This window comes from Myotis davidii, unplaced genomic scaffold (genome assembly GCF_000327345.1).
Source record: "Myotis davidii unplaced genomic scaffold, ASM32734v1 scaffold174, whole genome shotgun sequence".
NCBI classification, from domain to species: Eukaryota; Metazoa; Chordata; class Mammalia; order Chiroptera; family Vespertilionidae; genus Myotis; species Myotis davidii.
In genome coordinates this window covers 962,283-978,023 of record NW_006289087.1, presented here as the reverse complement: position 1 = coordinate 978,023, position 15,741 = coordinate 962,283, and the positions used below count along the sequence as shown (strand labels likewise).

General features: G+C 46.9%; 1 protein-coding gene across 1 annotated transcript in view; it reads right to left on the bottom strand.

Moving 5' to 3' along the window:
• Positions 1 to 15,741, bottom strand: part of RYR2 (ryanodine receptor 2) — a 185,593-nt gene that overhangs the window by 106,543 nt on the left and 63,309 nt on the right. The window contains exons 26-38 of the mRNA XM_015562331.1: positions 15,494 to 15,641; positions 13,880 to 14,088; positions 11,970 to 12,144; positions 10,865 to 11,073; positions 9,611 to 9,963; positions 7,695 to 7,809; positions 6,632 to 6,792; positions 4,498 to 4,657; positions 3,783 to 3,869; positions 3,040 to 3,266; positions 1,498 to 2,278; positions 696 to 896; positions 2 to 107 (exon numbers count right to left, since the gene is read on the bottom strand). Of these exons, the coding sequence (XP_015417817.1) occupies positions 2 to 107; positions 696 to 896; positions 1,498 to 2,278; positions 3,040 to 3,266; positions 3,783 to 3,869; positions 4,498 to 4,657; positions 6,632 to 6,792; positions 7,695 to 7,809; positions 9,611 to 9,963; positions 10,865 to 11,073; positions 11,970 to 12,144; positions 13,880 to 14,088; positions 15,494 to 15,641 (2,932 nt within the window). The remainder of the gene's footprint in view (position 1; positions 108 to 695; positions 897 to 1,497; positions 2,279 to 3,039; positions 3,267 to 3,782; positions 3,870 to 4,497; positions 4,658 to 6,631; positions 6,793 to 7,694; positions 7,810 to 9,610; positions 9,964 to 10,864; positions 11,074 to 11,969; positions 12,145 to 13,879; positions 14,089 to 15,493; positions 15,642 to 15,741) is intronic.

Here is a 15,741-nt window from a genome sequence, read left to right as displayed (position 1 = left end):
ACACAATGTGCCATCAGATCTTCATGAAAATCTAAGAGTTGGTCTCGAATTTCCTCTGGACATGGACACTCGTTTTTGTCATCCTTAAAATTGAGAAGCATATTGATCTGAAAGTTTGAAACAAGGAAGAGGAAGAATGGGAATTAGAGAAAAGTGGATTCAGGAACAACACAGCAAAGATCATAAAACCAAAGCTGTTCAAAACCTGTTTTGGAGTATTCGTAAAATGTTGCCCAACAGATGAATGTATCAATAAGTAGAACAAATCAATGCTTCTCTCTCTCTCTCTCTCTCTCTCTCTCTCAATTTAAAAATAATATATTAACAGTAAATGAAAAGTAAGTAAATAAATAAATAAATTTTTAAAATGTCTGGCATTGTGTCCAGGAGTGGAGGGCTCCTGCAGCTGGGACGGAACCAGGTTGGCCATGAGGACCCCCTGGGCTGCATACTGTTCCCATTGGTAGAACATCAGGATCTGGCAAACTGGCCTCCTCAAAGAGGCCATGACACACCCTTTTAATAAGCCTCTTGTTTAAACTAAACAAGCAGACTGCTGGGTGAAAGTAAGACTGCTGACTACTGCCACTTGGCTAGTGTAAGGAGAACAGGGAAAGGCACTTGTCCCTCTGCAGGGCCTGGGTCCTGGGTGAGCTAAACAGTAAACAGGGAGGGTTCCCAGCTCCGTCTTGTACCTGTTCTTGTGGGGGCGACCTGAACTCCTTAGTCTTCCGGGCTGTGAGTGCGGCCGACATGTTCAGGGCTTGCATGACTTCGTTATAGCGGAAGCGCTGGTTGTCCTGGAGCCTAGCGACAAAGTCGTCTGAAAAGGCCACAATGGCTTCTATGCGGTGTCGGACCTGGCAGTCGCAGAGGTACTGCAGGAGCAGGCACATCTAAGAAGACAATGACAAAGACACCAAGTGTAAGTCATGAAGCTCTAGAGTTCTGGGACATCAAATAAAAGTCAGTGGCCGAGATGCCCAGCTGCACACTGTCCTTTACGCACAGAATCCTGGTAAATGCATGTCCCTTTGGTGGACACTCTGTCCTGGCCTCCTGAGGCTGTAGGTGCTGTGGCCAATGGGATATATGAGAAGCTTGCCAGGGGTCTCCTGGGAAAGACTTTCCATCATTGACAACAGACTAGAACACCCTCTTCTCAAGGAGAGTGTTCCTGGGTCACGACATGATCACTGGAGGAAGATGAGGCAACACACCTTAGGCTGGAAACCACGACTGAGGGTCGCAGCAGGATACTAAGATGGATGGGTCCCAAACACAACTGGACATTAATCTTCTAGACAACTATGCTATGCAGGAACCCCCACAGGCCAGTTTCAGTGCCTTGGTCATGTGCAATCCTGAGCTCCCCACCCCTTCTCCCCTGTTCCCTTGCAGCCCCCCACTTACCTGCAGCCCCCCACTCACCCCCTGCTCACCTGCAGCCCCCAACTCACCCTCTGCTCACCTGCAGCCCCCCACTCACCCCCTCACCTGGAGCTTCACAGGCTCAGGCAGTTTCATCTGCAGCAGCCCCTCTGCCGCATCCCCTCGTATGCCCTCGGGCCTGGCATCTTCGGTGTGGGGCTCCTTGAGTGGTGCCTGGTGCTCCTCCTCCAGGGAGGCCTCCTTGAACACCCGGGGCTCAATCAGTTGCAGGATGTGCTTCAGGTCCTCCCCTTGGAAGACACCCATTGTGAGCAGCGTGTAGAAGAGCTTGATAAGGGGCACGAAGAGGAACTCAGTGGTGCCCCCTACGGGGTCCCTCGCGCGCAGTCCGCCCTCCTGCACCACCTCGGTCAGCATCTGCATGGTCTTGGCCTTGAGCGTGTCCAGTGGGAACTCGGGGCTGTACTGGTAGCAGTCGTGATTGAGGCACACAAAGCTAGGCGAGGAGAAGCGCATGCGCGGCCGCAGCGAGGTGCTGAGGCCGATGCCCGGCAGCCCGTGCTCCTTGTGCTTGTCGGGGAAAAGCGTGATGCTCTTGGTCTCCTCGGTCATGGGCACGATGAACTCGTTGTTCATCATGAGCCGCGCGGTGGCGTAGGCGCTCAGGTGGATGTCGATGAGCAGGTCGTAGTAGCCCGCGCGCAGCAGGCCGGGCATGTACTTGCTCTCGATGGCGTACAGCAGCTGTGCCTCGTCCACGTGGCTGCAGAGCGCGTGTGCCACGCGGTGGTTGCCCAGGGCACACACGGCCGAGTACAGCCGCAGGGTGTGCGAGTGGAAGCGCAGCAGCTCCTCCTGCTCCGTCAGCTCCAGGATGTCCACGGACCTGCGGGGGCAGGGGATGCTCAGTCACGGGGACAGAAGAGCTCATGCAAACCACACTCCTTCTCCACGACACGCAGAAAAAGTCCGTTCTAGGTGTTTTACAAGATTTCTTCCATAAAGACTTTTATGTTGAAAATGTTCACCCTCTTGTGCTTGCACCCCCTTCATCGTCCATACCCCCGAAGTTCTGGGCACCACTTAGATACCGGTCTCAGTCTGGACCTGGGGACCCCCTCCTTTCAGAACATGAGAACTCCCTGGGAAACCCCAAGTCCCCTTCCCTACTGGGCTGGCTGGTTTCTGGAACCCAGGGAACAATGCCTTTGATTGCAGGGGCTGCGCCTTGTCTCTGACCTGTGAGCACTGCCGCCTGCCCGAGAGAGGAGCTAACAGGTGATTCCTGGGACATAACCTCCCTCTAACCAACCTCCCTCCCAGACCCACACATACGCCACCAGGTCTGCGCCACTCGGGAAACACACACTATAGTGACATTTTCAGTGAGGAGAGTTCCTGCTGGGAAACTACATTTACACAGGCTCCTCATTCGGGCCATTCTGCTTCTGACACATGTCATAACCTTTAAAAACCTCAAAAATCAGGTTTTGAATATGCCCAAAGTCTTTCCTTTGACTACAGAACCCATCTTAAAAGTCCATACTTCCTTCAGATGAGCCACACAATTTGTGTCCCCAGTGCCACCTGGAGCCCCGGGCAGTGGTCAGTTGGAGGGCCCGGTGGGAGGGTGCCGGGCGCGCAGACCTGTTCTCCTCGGGGATGTGCAGGGACATGAACTGCAGGGGGTCCACGCACTGCACCAGCCAGCCCTGGCGCTCGCTGACCCGTGACACGTCCACCTTCAGAAACTGGTTGGGCATTCTGCTCCACAGGACGTGGGACAGGAACTGCACGTGGAGGCGCGGGGGACACTGAGGCACGGGGTTTCTGTGCTCGCTCTTGAAGAGTCCCGCCGAGAGAGGCATCACATTCTGGGGGACAAAGCAGAAGAACCGTTTATGATACTCCCGGGGAACGATGGCTAGCATTCTGCAGAACAGACAACAGAGGGAAGACCCACTGTGTGTCCCCGAAGCCCATACAAGAAATAGCAGAAATTGGGCAAAAGCTCCTGAAAGGAGAAATGTTGTGAATGAAAACGCCTAGCCCTTCAGGGCAGGCACGTGGCTCTGCCACACCCTCGCTGGCCTCGAAAGCATCCCCACATCCTCCAGGTTTGCTCTCCAAGCTGCTCTCGGTGCCACACGTCCTGACACAGGTCACATCCACGTGGCTCTCTCTCCCTGTCTGTTCTGTCACCCCCCTTGTCCATAACCCACACCCTCACTCACATTGATGTTTCTCTCTCCCTCTCCCTTCCTCTATGAAATCAATAAAAAATATATTTCAAAAATTATAGGATTAATAGCAGTACTAATTTAAGAAGTACATATTATTCCCTAACCGAACACAATCCAAATGTAATACCACGAATGAGTCTTTCTTACCTTTATTCTTCCCAACTCAAACTGGAAAACATTGGGACTTGTAGCTTGTGCAAAAACTGCAGGAAATAATTTGGTGCTTGGCTCCACCTTAAAACCAACGAATTTAACAATATTAGCAGAGGAAGAAACAGAAAGAACACGTATTTTCTTCACAACAACTAAGGAACACTTCACAAAAGTGAACCAGAGACTTTCCTTTCTCCCACATGATTATGGTCTTTCAACAATTACTTGGAGCATTTCATTTCTTTGCTACATGAATATTTAAGGAGAAACGTACTCTTTGCTCTGAGAGGCATAAGGCACAGCTATTATTCAAGCAGAAGTGAAAATACATAATTCATTGAGTCCTGTTTTCATTTTCTCTTTTTGTTGTTAATCCTCACCCAAGGATATTTTTCCCACTGATTTTTACAGAGAGTGGAAGGGAGGTGGGGAGAGACAGAAACATCGATGTGAGAGAGACACATCTGTAATTTGCCTCCTGCACGCGCCCTGGCCTGGACCTGGAACAGAACCTGCAACCCAGGTGCATGCCCTTGACTGGGAATCAGACACAAGACCGTTAGGTGGGTGGGCAGATGCTGTAACCACTGGCCAACACTGGCCAGGGCCTGTTTTCATTTTTTTCTCATTTGCTTTTCCATCTTACAGACTGTGCTTTCCTCTAATGGTTAACACCTCCCTGCGGAGAAGCAGCGCCCACAGACGGTACCTGGTAGTAGGTGCTCAGCTCCTTGCTGTTGGCCGTGAAGGTGAGCAGCCCGCTGGCGGCGTCCACCACGCAGCCGATCTCCAGCCCGTTGTTGTTGCGGACCTGCCCGGGGCTCATGCTCTCGCCCGCACACACCATGTAGCAGTTGCTGCGTTTGATGCTGAATTTCAAAAACAGTTTTATCTTTGTACAACCACAGGCGTCACAGAAGCATGTAGATCTCGCAGACTAAACCTAGATTATGCTGCGCAAGCAACAAGCTCATGCTGTGGTGGGGGAGGTGCACGTGGGCCCGAGCCTGACCCCGAGCCTCGCTGACCGGTGGACGCTCTCGATCAGGTCACACACGCCCCTGATTGACACCTGATGGAGACGGGTCAACAAGCTGGAACCACATAAGTACTGACCTGCACCTTCCCTCCAAAAACTCAAACCAAACTGGATCTTTTTCTGAGGTTCAAAGAAGTTTATTTAATAATCATCCAAATTTATAATTTTCATGCTCAGAGGTATTGTGTGTGTGTGTGTGTGTGTGTGTGTGTGTGTGTGTGTAACCACTGTTCTGAGATGAGAAGCATTCCTGTTTAACACTATCAGAGTCCTCAGGCAAATTCACCTGAGCACCAGTCATTCAATACATTTACCATTTGGCTGAAAGCATGCCCCCTTACGGACACTTCCTGGTGATCTGCTATGAGAGAGACTCAGCTGGAATACGCACAAAATCAGTGTTAACAACCCACCTGAGTTTCACTCTCAGCAAAACCTTCACCAGAGATGGCAACAAAACTGTTATTTTCACTTTGTCTGCCACCAGATAGCAGATAGATTAATGAGGCCAGGGGAAAAACAGGCCACAGGCAGGCAAAGAACAAGAAGGTGAGATGGCCCTAGCCAGTCTGGATAGTGGACAGGATGTCAGGTCCTGGGTTCAATTCCAGTTAAGGACAAGTACCTCAGTTGCAAGCTCCCCGCCAAGCCCGGGCCCTGGTCAGGGCGTGTGTAGTAGGCAACCAATCTATGTGTTTCTCTCACATCGATGTTTCTCTCTGTCTTTCCCTCTGTCTTCCACTGTCTCTAAAAATCAATGGAAAAATATCCTCGGGTGAAGATTAAAAAATAAGAATTTAAAAAAAGGTGAGCTGGTCAGTTTCTGGATAATCAGGTCAGCTGTGCTTCTTTGCACTGCGTACGTAAGACTCAACACCCTTCCCTCAACTATTCCCACAACAGAGTCATCGATTAGGTGGCCCAACCCCAGCTTCCCTTATACTATCACCTTCTCTGAAAATCAAATATGTCCCCCAAGAATATTCCTGGAGATAGGCGGTTTGGGGCGCCCACGCTGACAAGAAGCATTCCTCACTGGAGAGTTTTGCCAGCCCACTGCCTCAAGGTCTAAGTTCTAATGTTTCGGGTGTTAAAACCTAAAGGCAGTCACCAAAAATGAGGTGCAGCCATAAAATAAAAGCAACGCATGGAGGACCAGGGGACGCATGGGCACAGAGGTAGGTGCCAATGTCAGGTCTTCTCTTGTCTACTTCGGCAAGGAAAACGGCCTTCTTCACTTTTTTGAAGGTTTGGTTTGAGTTTGGCTTGTTTTACAGATGAAAAGGATGGCACAGAAAGTGGAACTGACTTACCCAAAGCCACACAGCGAATCAATGGCCAGGCTGAGGAAAGAACCCACTGCTCCTCAGTCGGAGTTGAAACATGCCCCCCTGGTCTCCACCACTAGCCCCTCAAGTCTTCAATCGTCTCCCCCCACAAACCAGGTCCCAGGATGCGTGTCAGACCACATGCTACCTGTCTCACCTTCCCCATCCTAATCCCTGGCACAAAGGCTGCGACTCGCAGCCCGAGTTGTTAGTCATGTGCGATGTCAGCTGAAGGAACACAACTGTTACCCGAAAAGGGATGCGCTGCCCTCACTTTATAACGGTTTTCACTTTTAAATACTCAGATTCCTCACTGGCTTGTTTGAGCAACAGAAAGGACACTGACATTAAGGTTTTGACTATATCGTTTCGATAAGTAGAAATAATACCCCGGGTATGAAATCCAAGCAAGAGAATTCCTAGGTTTATCAACATTTCCATCAGCTGTCCCTTGTGAGAAAGGGAGGAAAACCAACCTCTCGTGCACTTTCCCTTTTTCATCTCCCAGAGTCACGGTGACGGTGCGAACTCTGTCCAAGTCGAAGCACGTGTCGTACTGGTGGAAGTCGGCCGTGACCCAGCCCACCCAGACGCTGGCCGGCTCCTGTCCAGGGAAGATCCTCACCGAGTAATAGTACTGTGAAGACAGCAAGGCAGGCATTGGCAACGTAACACAAACCAATCTGAACTGCAATGCCCTTGAACTGTTGAAGGATAAAGTTGTTGAAAATCACTGAGCCTAATGAAGTGTCACTGACACCAAAGACTAACACTGCAAAATAAGAAGAGCCTTAAAGCAAAGATCTGGAGTTCAACTAGAAATAATGGGCACAGAGAAGTCTCTCTCTGAGCAGACGTGCTAAATGGTGCAAGGCTCTTATACTCCCGAGTGTGTGTGCATGACTGTGGAAGGACACACACAATATGCACACCATATGTATTGTACATATAGACGGTGTTTATGCAATACAATCATCACCCATCAGGCAGGTAAGCTTCGAATTCTGCCGGCTTACAGTGTGCTAATCGATGCTGGAGTTCTACACCTGTGAATAGGCCCGTCTTTCCTACCACTAATCTGTCTTATTTCCACACCTTAAAATCACTTTGAAATAGCTCCAATCTAATATGTGAAAATCAATCTCAAACATGGGAGTACTTGAGGGACACTACTACCTATTTTTTCCATTTGGCATTTAGTTGTTTTGAAAACTTTAAATGGCACAGAGCAAAACTTGACCTCTAACAAAATATAAATGATCTTCTTTTAGACATATCACAAAGATGAAAGAAATTATATGTCCTTGGAGAAATTAGATCACAAATTCAAATTTTGCCAAGAAAAAAAAAATAGGCTGTTTTCCCTAAAATAGCTCTTTTACTGCATATCCATATATTTTTCAACTTTTAATCCCCTCCCCAAATAAGAAAAAATTATTTTAAAAATAAGCTTGCTAAGTATGACGACTCAAGTGGACTGAAATGTAAAATGGGATGAGTGACAGCCTGACGTAAATGACAAGAGCTGCAGCCTCGTACCGTGGATGTCTGCATCAGGTAGTCGTAGTCATCTCGATCATCCGCAAGGACGTCCTCAGTGAGCCTCGCGGAATGGCTCGTGCTGTAATCCGGCTTTGTTTTTCTAAGCAAAAATCTGAAAATATGACAGACCTGGGAGTAAGCAACAGTAAAAGTTCTGCTTCCTTCAAACATAAGCAAATAATCAGCTTAGTTCAGTGATTATCAACCAGGGCGATTTCACTCCCCCAAGGATGTCTGGCAACATCTGGAGATATGTTTGGTTGTCATAACATGGGATGGGGGCCAAGTGTGTGCCATCTGCATCTGGTGGATGGAGACCATGTTTCATGAACAAGGCAGACTCTCACAACAAACAGTTATCTAACCCAGAGCACGCTGAGGCTCAGAAATTCAGATTTAGTGCAAGGCAAAATGCTAAAATGGGTTGCCTTCTTGTCAATAAAAATACTATTTAGAGAGAATACTCTTTAAGTTTCAACCAAGAAAGTAAATACAGACATTTTGAAAACTAACTCTTGGGGGAAAATACCTGCAAACCATATATCTGCTAAAGATTAATATCCAGTGTATGTAAAGAACACCTACAACTCAACAACAGAAAAGCAAACGTGCCAATCCAAAAATGAACAAAGAATTTGAAAGGCATTTCTCCAAAGATGATCTACAAATGACCAATAAGAATATGAAAAGATATGCACTAATTATCAGGGAAATGCAAATCAAAACTATATGAGCTATCACTTCACCCCCATTAGGATAACTACTATGAAAAAAAAAAAAAAAAACAGAAAATAACAGGGTTGACAAGGATGTGAATAATTCTGAACCCTTATATAGTGGTGGTAAGATCATAAAATGGTGCAACAGCTCTGGAAGGCAATATGAAGATTTCTTAAAAACTTGAAAATAGAACTACCAGTAATCCCATTTCTGGGTATATATCCAAAACAAATGAAAGTTAGGTCTTGAAAGGGCATTTTTATATCCATTTTGACAACAGCACTATTTACCATAGGCAAGAGGTAGAATCAAGCCAAACATCCATCAATGAATGGAGCGACGAATGGATAAACAAAATGTGGTTTATACACACAATGGAATATTACTCAGCCTTAAAAAGGGAAGGAGGTCTGACATGCTACAACATGGATGAACTTTGAGGACATTACACTTAAGGAGACAAACCAGTCACACAAAGAAAAATACTGTACGATTCTACTTGTAAGAGGTACCAGATTAGTCAAATTCATAGAAACCAAAGGTAGAGTGGTAGTTACCAGCGCCTGGGGGGGAGTGGAAAGGAGACTTGTTTAATGGGTATAGGGCAGGGGTCCTCAAAGTACGGCCCGCGGGCCACATGCAAATACAAATATTGTATTTGTTCCCATTTTGTTTTTTTACTTCAAAATAAGATATGTGCAGTGTGCATAGGTATTTGTTCATAGTTTTTTTTAAACTATAGTCTGGCCCTCCAACGGTCTGAGGGACAGTGAACTAGCCCCCTGTTTAAAAAGTTTGAGGACCCCTGGTATAGGGTTTCACTTTTGCAAAATGAAAACGTGCTGAAGATGTTTCACAACAATGTGATCACACCTAACACTACTGTTCACTCAACTGTGCTGTACGCTTAAAATTTGTAAGTGAACTGAAAAGTGGTTAAGATGATAAATTTTCTTGTTTTTGTTTTTGTTATTTTACCAAAATGAAAAGGCATAAAAAAGTAACTCGGGATAGAGTACATCTGTGGTAACAAGTCAGATGACAAACAGGGTGCTTAACTGCCCCTATAGAATCCTCTGTGCATGAAGAAGGGCGAAGAGAAAGAAAAAACTGACGTGGGAAATGCCTGGCCTCCACAGCAGCCCTCCCCACAGAACGAGCTCACTCTGAATCCCTTTGCAGAGATCAGCGACCTTTGTTTCAGACGAGAGGGCTTTTCCTGCGCGTAATCTTTGTGGTTATTAAACTCTGGTTTCGTAGCTTCTTTGTCTTTGTCCCCTCGATCGGGCACCAGATGGCCATGAGCTGTCTTCATCAGAACCTCAAAATCAGAATCCACGTCGTAATCCTCCAGATCACTCTTGGGCCCGAAGAGGCCGGCACCCGGGAGCCCCCCGGCGGCCGTCCTGGAGAAGACCTCTGCGCACTCGATGGGCATGCTCAGCCGGTAGAACATGATGTCCGTGCTGCTGTTCTGGGAACTGAAGGACTTCTGAGTGACCTTTAAACACGGAGAGCTGTCCGCGGTGCCGTCTATTCTGGTCACCTAGCACACAGAGAAGCAATAGGTCAGTTCCAGCCCTCACTGTGGATTCGGGGGTTCTATCTAACCTGGTCACCTAGCACACACAGAAGCAATAGCTCAACTCCAGCCTTCACTGTGGATTCGGGGGTTCTATCTAACCTGGTCACCTAGCACACAGAGAAGCAATAGCTCAATTCCAGCCATCACTGTGGATTTGGCGGTTCTATCTAACCTGGTCACCTAGCACACAGAGAAGCAATAGCTCAATTCCAGCCATCACTGTGGATTTGGCGGTTCTATCTAACCTGGTCACCTAGCACACAGAGAAGCAATAGCTCAATTCCAGCCATCACTGTGGATTTGGGGGTTCTATCTAACCTGGTCACCTAGCACACAGAGAAGCAATAGCTCAATTCCAGCCATCACTGTGGATTTGGCGGTTCTATCTAACCTGGTCACCTAGCACACAGAGAAGCAATAGCTCAATTCCAGCCATCACTGTGGATTCGGGGGTTCTAAAGACCACGCATTTCCTGTCTTTAAAACCCCAAACGCAGCCACAAGTGGTGTGATTTTGTAAATTAGACGATTGAGTATAGCGAGACTGTGTTGCAGATATACCCATAGTTCTGCTTCTAACTCAGAAGAGGGTTTGGGAAATCCATGTTATAACGGCATCTCCTCAGACTGAGCCTGAGATTGCCTCTAAAAAAGAAAATTAACTATTCCTCATCAGTCTAGTCAGCTACTCGTAAAGTGTTTAAAATCAAGGCTGAGCTTATGCTTAATTCTATTTCTGTGTAACACATCGGGGTCACCATTTTAAGTCAGTGACAGTAATTGTCCAAGTAAAACTCACATGTGTAAAGATACTCTAATCCTGTTTTTTGGCAATTGTCTGATATTTTAAGAAAAAGCAAACCTCAATGTGTTCATGGTTTGATGGAACCTGGAGAAACTGAGGAAGTCGCTTGCTTAGCCACATGGTAATATCCCTATTTGTATTAACGGCGAATGGCTCGTAGCCCTCCTGTAAGCCACAGATGGTGAAATACTTCAAGGTGCTCACGTCCTTTCCAAAGTTCATCCTTCCCACCTGAGCCACCCCAAGGCTGCACACAGGTATGAACCCTGGAAGAGAGAAGAATCAAAACCTTCAGTTCCATTAGTATAAGAGCCTGTTAGTACGGAATGATCACAAGTGTTGCTCCAGAAAGAGAGAACCGATGCTAAGTATTAGACGTAAGGTCAGAAGGGCAGTATTCGATCTCAGCATCATAATTCACTAACTGCAACCTCTGGATCAGTCCCTCCTCATCTTGGATTCTGTACATGAGATGCATGCTAAGCAGCCAATCCTCCAGGATCCCTGGGCATGAGCCCTGACCAGGAATCGAGCCACAGTGGCCAGGCAAGAAACTCAATTTTTAACTTAATGTAAATTAAAATAGCCCCGTGTGGCCAGGGGCCCCCTTACTGGAAGTGTTTGCCTCACAAAGGACTTTCATCTTTTACCTCCCTGCCCAGGTCACCTCGGAGCCACAGCAGAGCTGCCTGCTCCCTGCACTGGGCATCCCTTTATTTCAAACTTCTCACTGATCAGAAATCACGCAAGTGTGGGCTCCCTGGTATACTGTCACCACATAAAGAAAGAATAGTGTTTATTCATCTTTGTCCTCTCAGCATCCAGCAGAGGGCCTGAACGGGAGGCTCTCATTACATTTTTATGAAATGAATGAGCAGACAGAAGCTATAAGCAGCTCAGAGGGAAATACTAAATAAAAAAACATTTGTGGAAAATGAGCCTCTGGCCTGCCATTTATTTTCTTACGCATGTTTAAGAAGCCACTTCTGCCTTAGCTCAGTAGTGCTAAGAGGCCTCTGCTAGAGCAAAGTCAAGGGTGTCTGATCAAACAGGGTGCCCATGCGACTGCCAGCAGCAGCTCCTCTGCCCTCACCCTCAACCAAAGATGGGGTCATGGGCATCAGAACAGAGAGCCTCCTTGTGCCGCCCCCAACACACTTACCGTCACCAACATCAAAGTCCTTAAAAGCCAGTTCTGACCCTGAGTCATCAAGGAGGATTTCGCCATTCAGTGTGAACATCATGGTGCGCTCTGTCATGTCCACCATGCACCCCATGACATCGCCTGCTTGCCAGGAGCGACCATAGTGCTCATTGCCCTGGTGCCACCGCTGGGCCTGGGGACAGAAGAGTCATTGTCACCAAGAAAGCCAGGAGAACGCACCCCCACTGCCTGTAGGACCCACAGCAGCCCTCCTCTCCCCACCCCCACCAAAAGCTGGGACCTGGGAGTCCTAAGTCCCTAATGGCAACACTGTGCACTGACTCGAGAAAAGCCCAAATGCTATCTCATCATTTTGAGAATCTATCACTTTAAAAACCTACTCCGCATACTTTCTATTCAAAAGAAAACTCTGTCTTTCACATTTTATTTTTCTCCCTACAATGAACGCTTCCTGGGACACGGGTGGTTTCTCTCTACTCCCCTAAGTACAAAGAATTATGAAGTACAAGCTGGGAATTTATCATTGAATGACATTCTAGTTTTCATCCATTTCAAAATAAAGTTCCATTCCTTGGAACAATGGCACCAATATATAACAAAATGGAAATCTTAAAGCACTCCAATATACAAAGTGGGGCAAAAGTAAGTTTACAGTTGTGAGTACACACGAGTTTATTTTTGTATTATTATTTATTATCTTATTTTCCATACAAACAACTGTAAACCTTTGCCCCACCTTCTATTGATCTATAGGTACAAAAGCAGTGATATTAATTTGCCAGGTAAATCTTTTAACTTTACTCTAAATGTCACCTTCACCGTGATCTAATATGTAATGAGATACAGTCACCAATGCAAAACAATAATATGATTCTTCTCAAGAATAATACTTAGTTTTTAGAAAAATTATTTAACTAAATCAGGTCTCACAAGGTATTCAACTGTCCCATCTGAAGTAAAAAAGCAGAATTCAGGAAAAATAAAGATAAGACATTTCAGAACAAAGAGGGTCAACTGCCCTGGAGGACACAGTGCTAGTTTCTAGCCTAGAAGTGCTCTCCCTCCATGGGTGCCTGAGAGCCCCCGGCCAAACTCCCACATGATCACTCATTTATTCTAATTCCCTTTTCCCCATTAAATGTCCCTCATATAAAAAGGAACAGAAGTCCACTGAAGGAAAATCAGAGAAAACAAATAAAAGAATAAAAAGATCTATTTTATCAGCAAAAATGACTATTAGTCTATTGTGACTATGTTCATACTATGAATCATAGTATGAAAGTCACAATTTTTAATATTTTATACAGATAAAATAATACAGATAAAATAAAATAACATAGTCACAATTTTTAATATTTTATACAGATAAAATAATACAGATAAAATAAAATAACATAGTCACAATTTTTAATATTTTATACGGATAAAATAATATTCAAACATTTATATGATGCATAAATAAAATAAACTTCCCCAGAGCCAAAGAAATGAAAATGCCTAACGATGCTGAAAATGGAAACTTTCTGTGATTATAAACCGCATTGCCTTAGGTATTCTTACAGTTATTAAAGGTGTCTACCTATCATTCATTATTCTTTGAGGATGGATTTTTTCCCATGGAATTGCTGTGTCAAAGTGTATGCATTTTAGTGAGTATATGTATTTTTAACACTTTTGTTAGACACGGTGCTTCATCTTTTTGACAAGGCATTTCCTGTGTTTGTGAGTGGAGAACAATGTTTTGAAAATACAAGGGCAGGAGCTTCCCTGGGAACCATCTTCCCAACGTGTGCTCTGGAAAGGGCTGTGTCACTGTGCTCGCTGTGCTCCCTGGGGCCTCCGGGGAAAGCCAGGCCCGGCAGGGAGGATGCCTCCGACCCCATGGCTGCTGCCTGGTGCCCACTCACCTTGAAGCCATCAAAGGCGAAGGCGTGTTCATCGCAGCCCAGCTCCTGATCAGGCTGGCAGCCTGGCCTGCTCCAGCCAACGCGCATGTCCCCAGCAGTGACAGCCTCGAACTCAAAGTACCACCTTCCCGCCTTCACGGCGTAGGTTTTCTCAGCCCGGAAGATCCGGAACCGTTCCCCGGGGCTGCTGCACACTTCTGCTCGGGCAGCTGGGAATGTAAGGAGAGTCTGTGATCACAGGGAACACTGAAAGGGGGGCAGATACCACATAACTTTATAACTACGCCCACAGTGATGTGCTAATGATACTCTATGCCCATCTGGTGCACATGTACTAAGTGTGTTCATGAGGATGGGCAGCCCACAAGCCAGCAAGGCGAAGAGAGCACTGGCTTCTGCACGAGGCTGGGGCGAGCTGGTGACGCGGTGATGGTGCGGGTGGTACCTTTGCAGGAGAGAATGTCTGTCTGTGCAAAGACCTACCAGCTGTTGGTGGTTTGGTAGCGGAAGATGAGATAAGCGCGAGGTATGGATAGAAAGAGCACAAGAGACTGAAACCACTGGCCATAAGAAATGAAGAGACATTGGCCGGTGAGAGAGAAGAGGAAAGAAGCAGCCAGGCAATGGGGAGGAGACAGAAAGCTATAAAAAGCAGGGAAGGGTCGCCATCCACACACTCCCTGGCAGCATGGGTGAGGGCAAAACTCCCTCTCCCCCACATCTTCACCTTAATGTGCTGCACACACACACATTGTGTTTAAGAAAGTAAAAGGGTCAAGTCTGACATCAGAATCAGTACAGTATAAAGGGAAAAACATTGTTCTCCACCCCAGACATGCATTGAGAATGGACACAGTAGATGGAGAATGGACACATGTGGACTGAGACAGGACACACATGGACTGAGAGTGCATACACGTGGACTGATTGGGCACATATGGATTGTGTGTATGCATGTGGATTGACAGTGGATACACACGGACTGAGAGTGGACACACGTGAACTGAGAGTGGACACATGTGGATTGAGAGAGCCAGGAGTGAGAAACCTCAGCCATAGACCCTTGAAGCCAGGTGACCATAAGAATGTACACCAACAGGTTGAGGATTTAAAAAAAAAAGTCCATATACTCAACACATACTTATTGCCTATTCTAATGCGTTTTCCTTAAAGCAAAATATTGCTCTAATTAATATTGCCTACATGAATGAGTATAAATAATGAAGGCTTAGAAAACACTAGATCCCACTACAATATATTCCCATAAACATCTAAACCCAGCTCTTACAAGGACCGCTGGCGGGTAGGATGGGGGCAATGTCGGAACCAGGGAGCCTCCTTAGACTCTTCAGGAAGTAAACACTGTGGTCTGGGCCACGCTCCCACGAGACGGTCTAATCCTTCGGGAAAAGGTGCTCTAAACCAGCAGTCACCAGCCAGCAGACCACTGGTGGTCCGTGAGGTCCGAAAGGTGGGCGACCGCTGCTCTAAACTGCACACTGCGTACGAGATCACGCACTACAGGACTCTGTCTGTGCTCCCTTTTTCACTTATTTGGCTCTACACCCTGCCCGTGACGTTGCCAGCAGAGGGAGCAGAGGGAGCCTGCAGTACCGTGGTCTTGGTCGGGCGCCTCCAGGCTGTACCCGTACCCCAGCAGCGTGCGCACCGCCTCCCGGAGGCTGTCCTTGTTGGACTTCTTGGTTCTGTCATCGAGAAGGGTGTAGGGCACAAGGCGTGGGTTTCTTCTGTTCTTGACGTCCTACGGGGAGAAAAAGGTGCGGTCAGCAAAGTAATGCCAACAGCTTGAGGAAATTAGACAGGAAATACAACAACATTGAAAGAGAACAGCACGCCAAGGC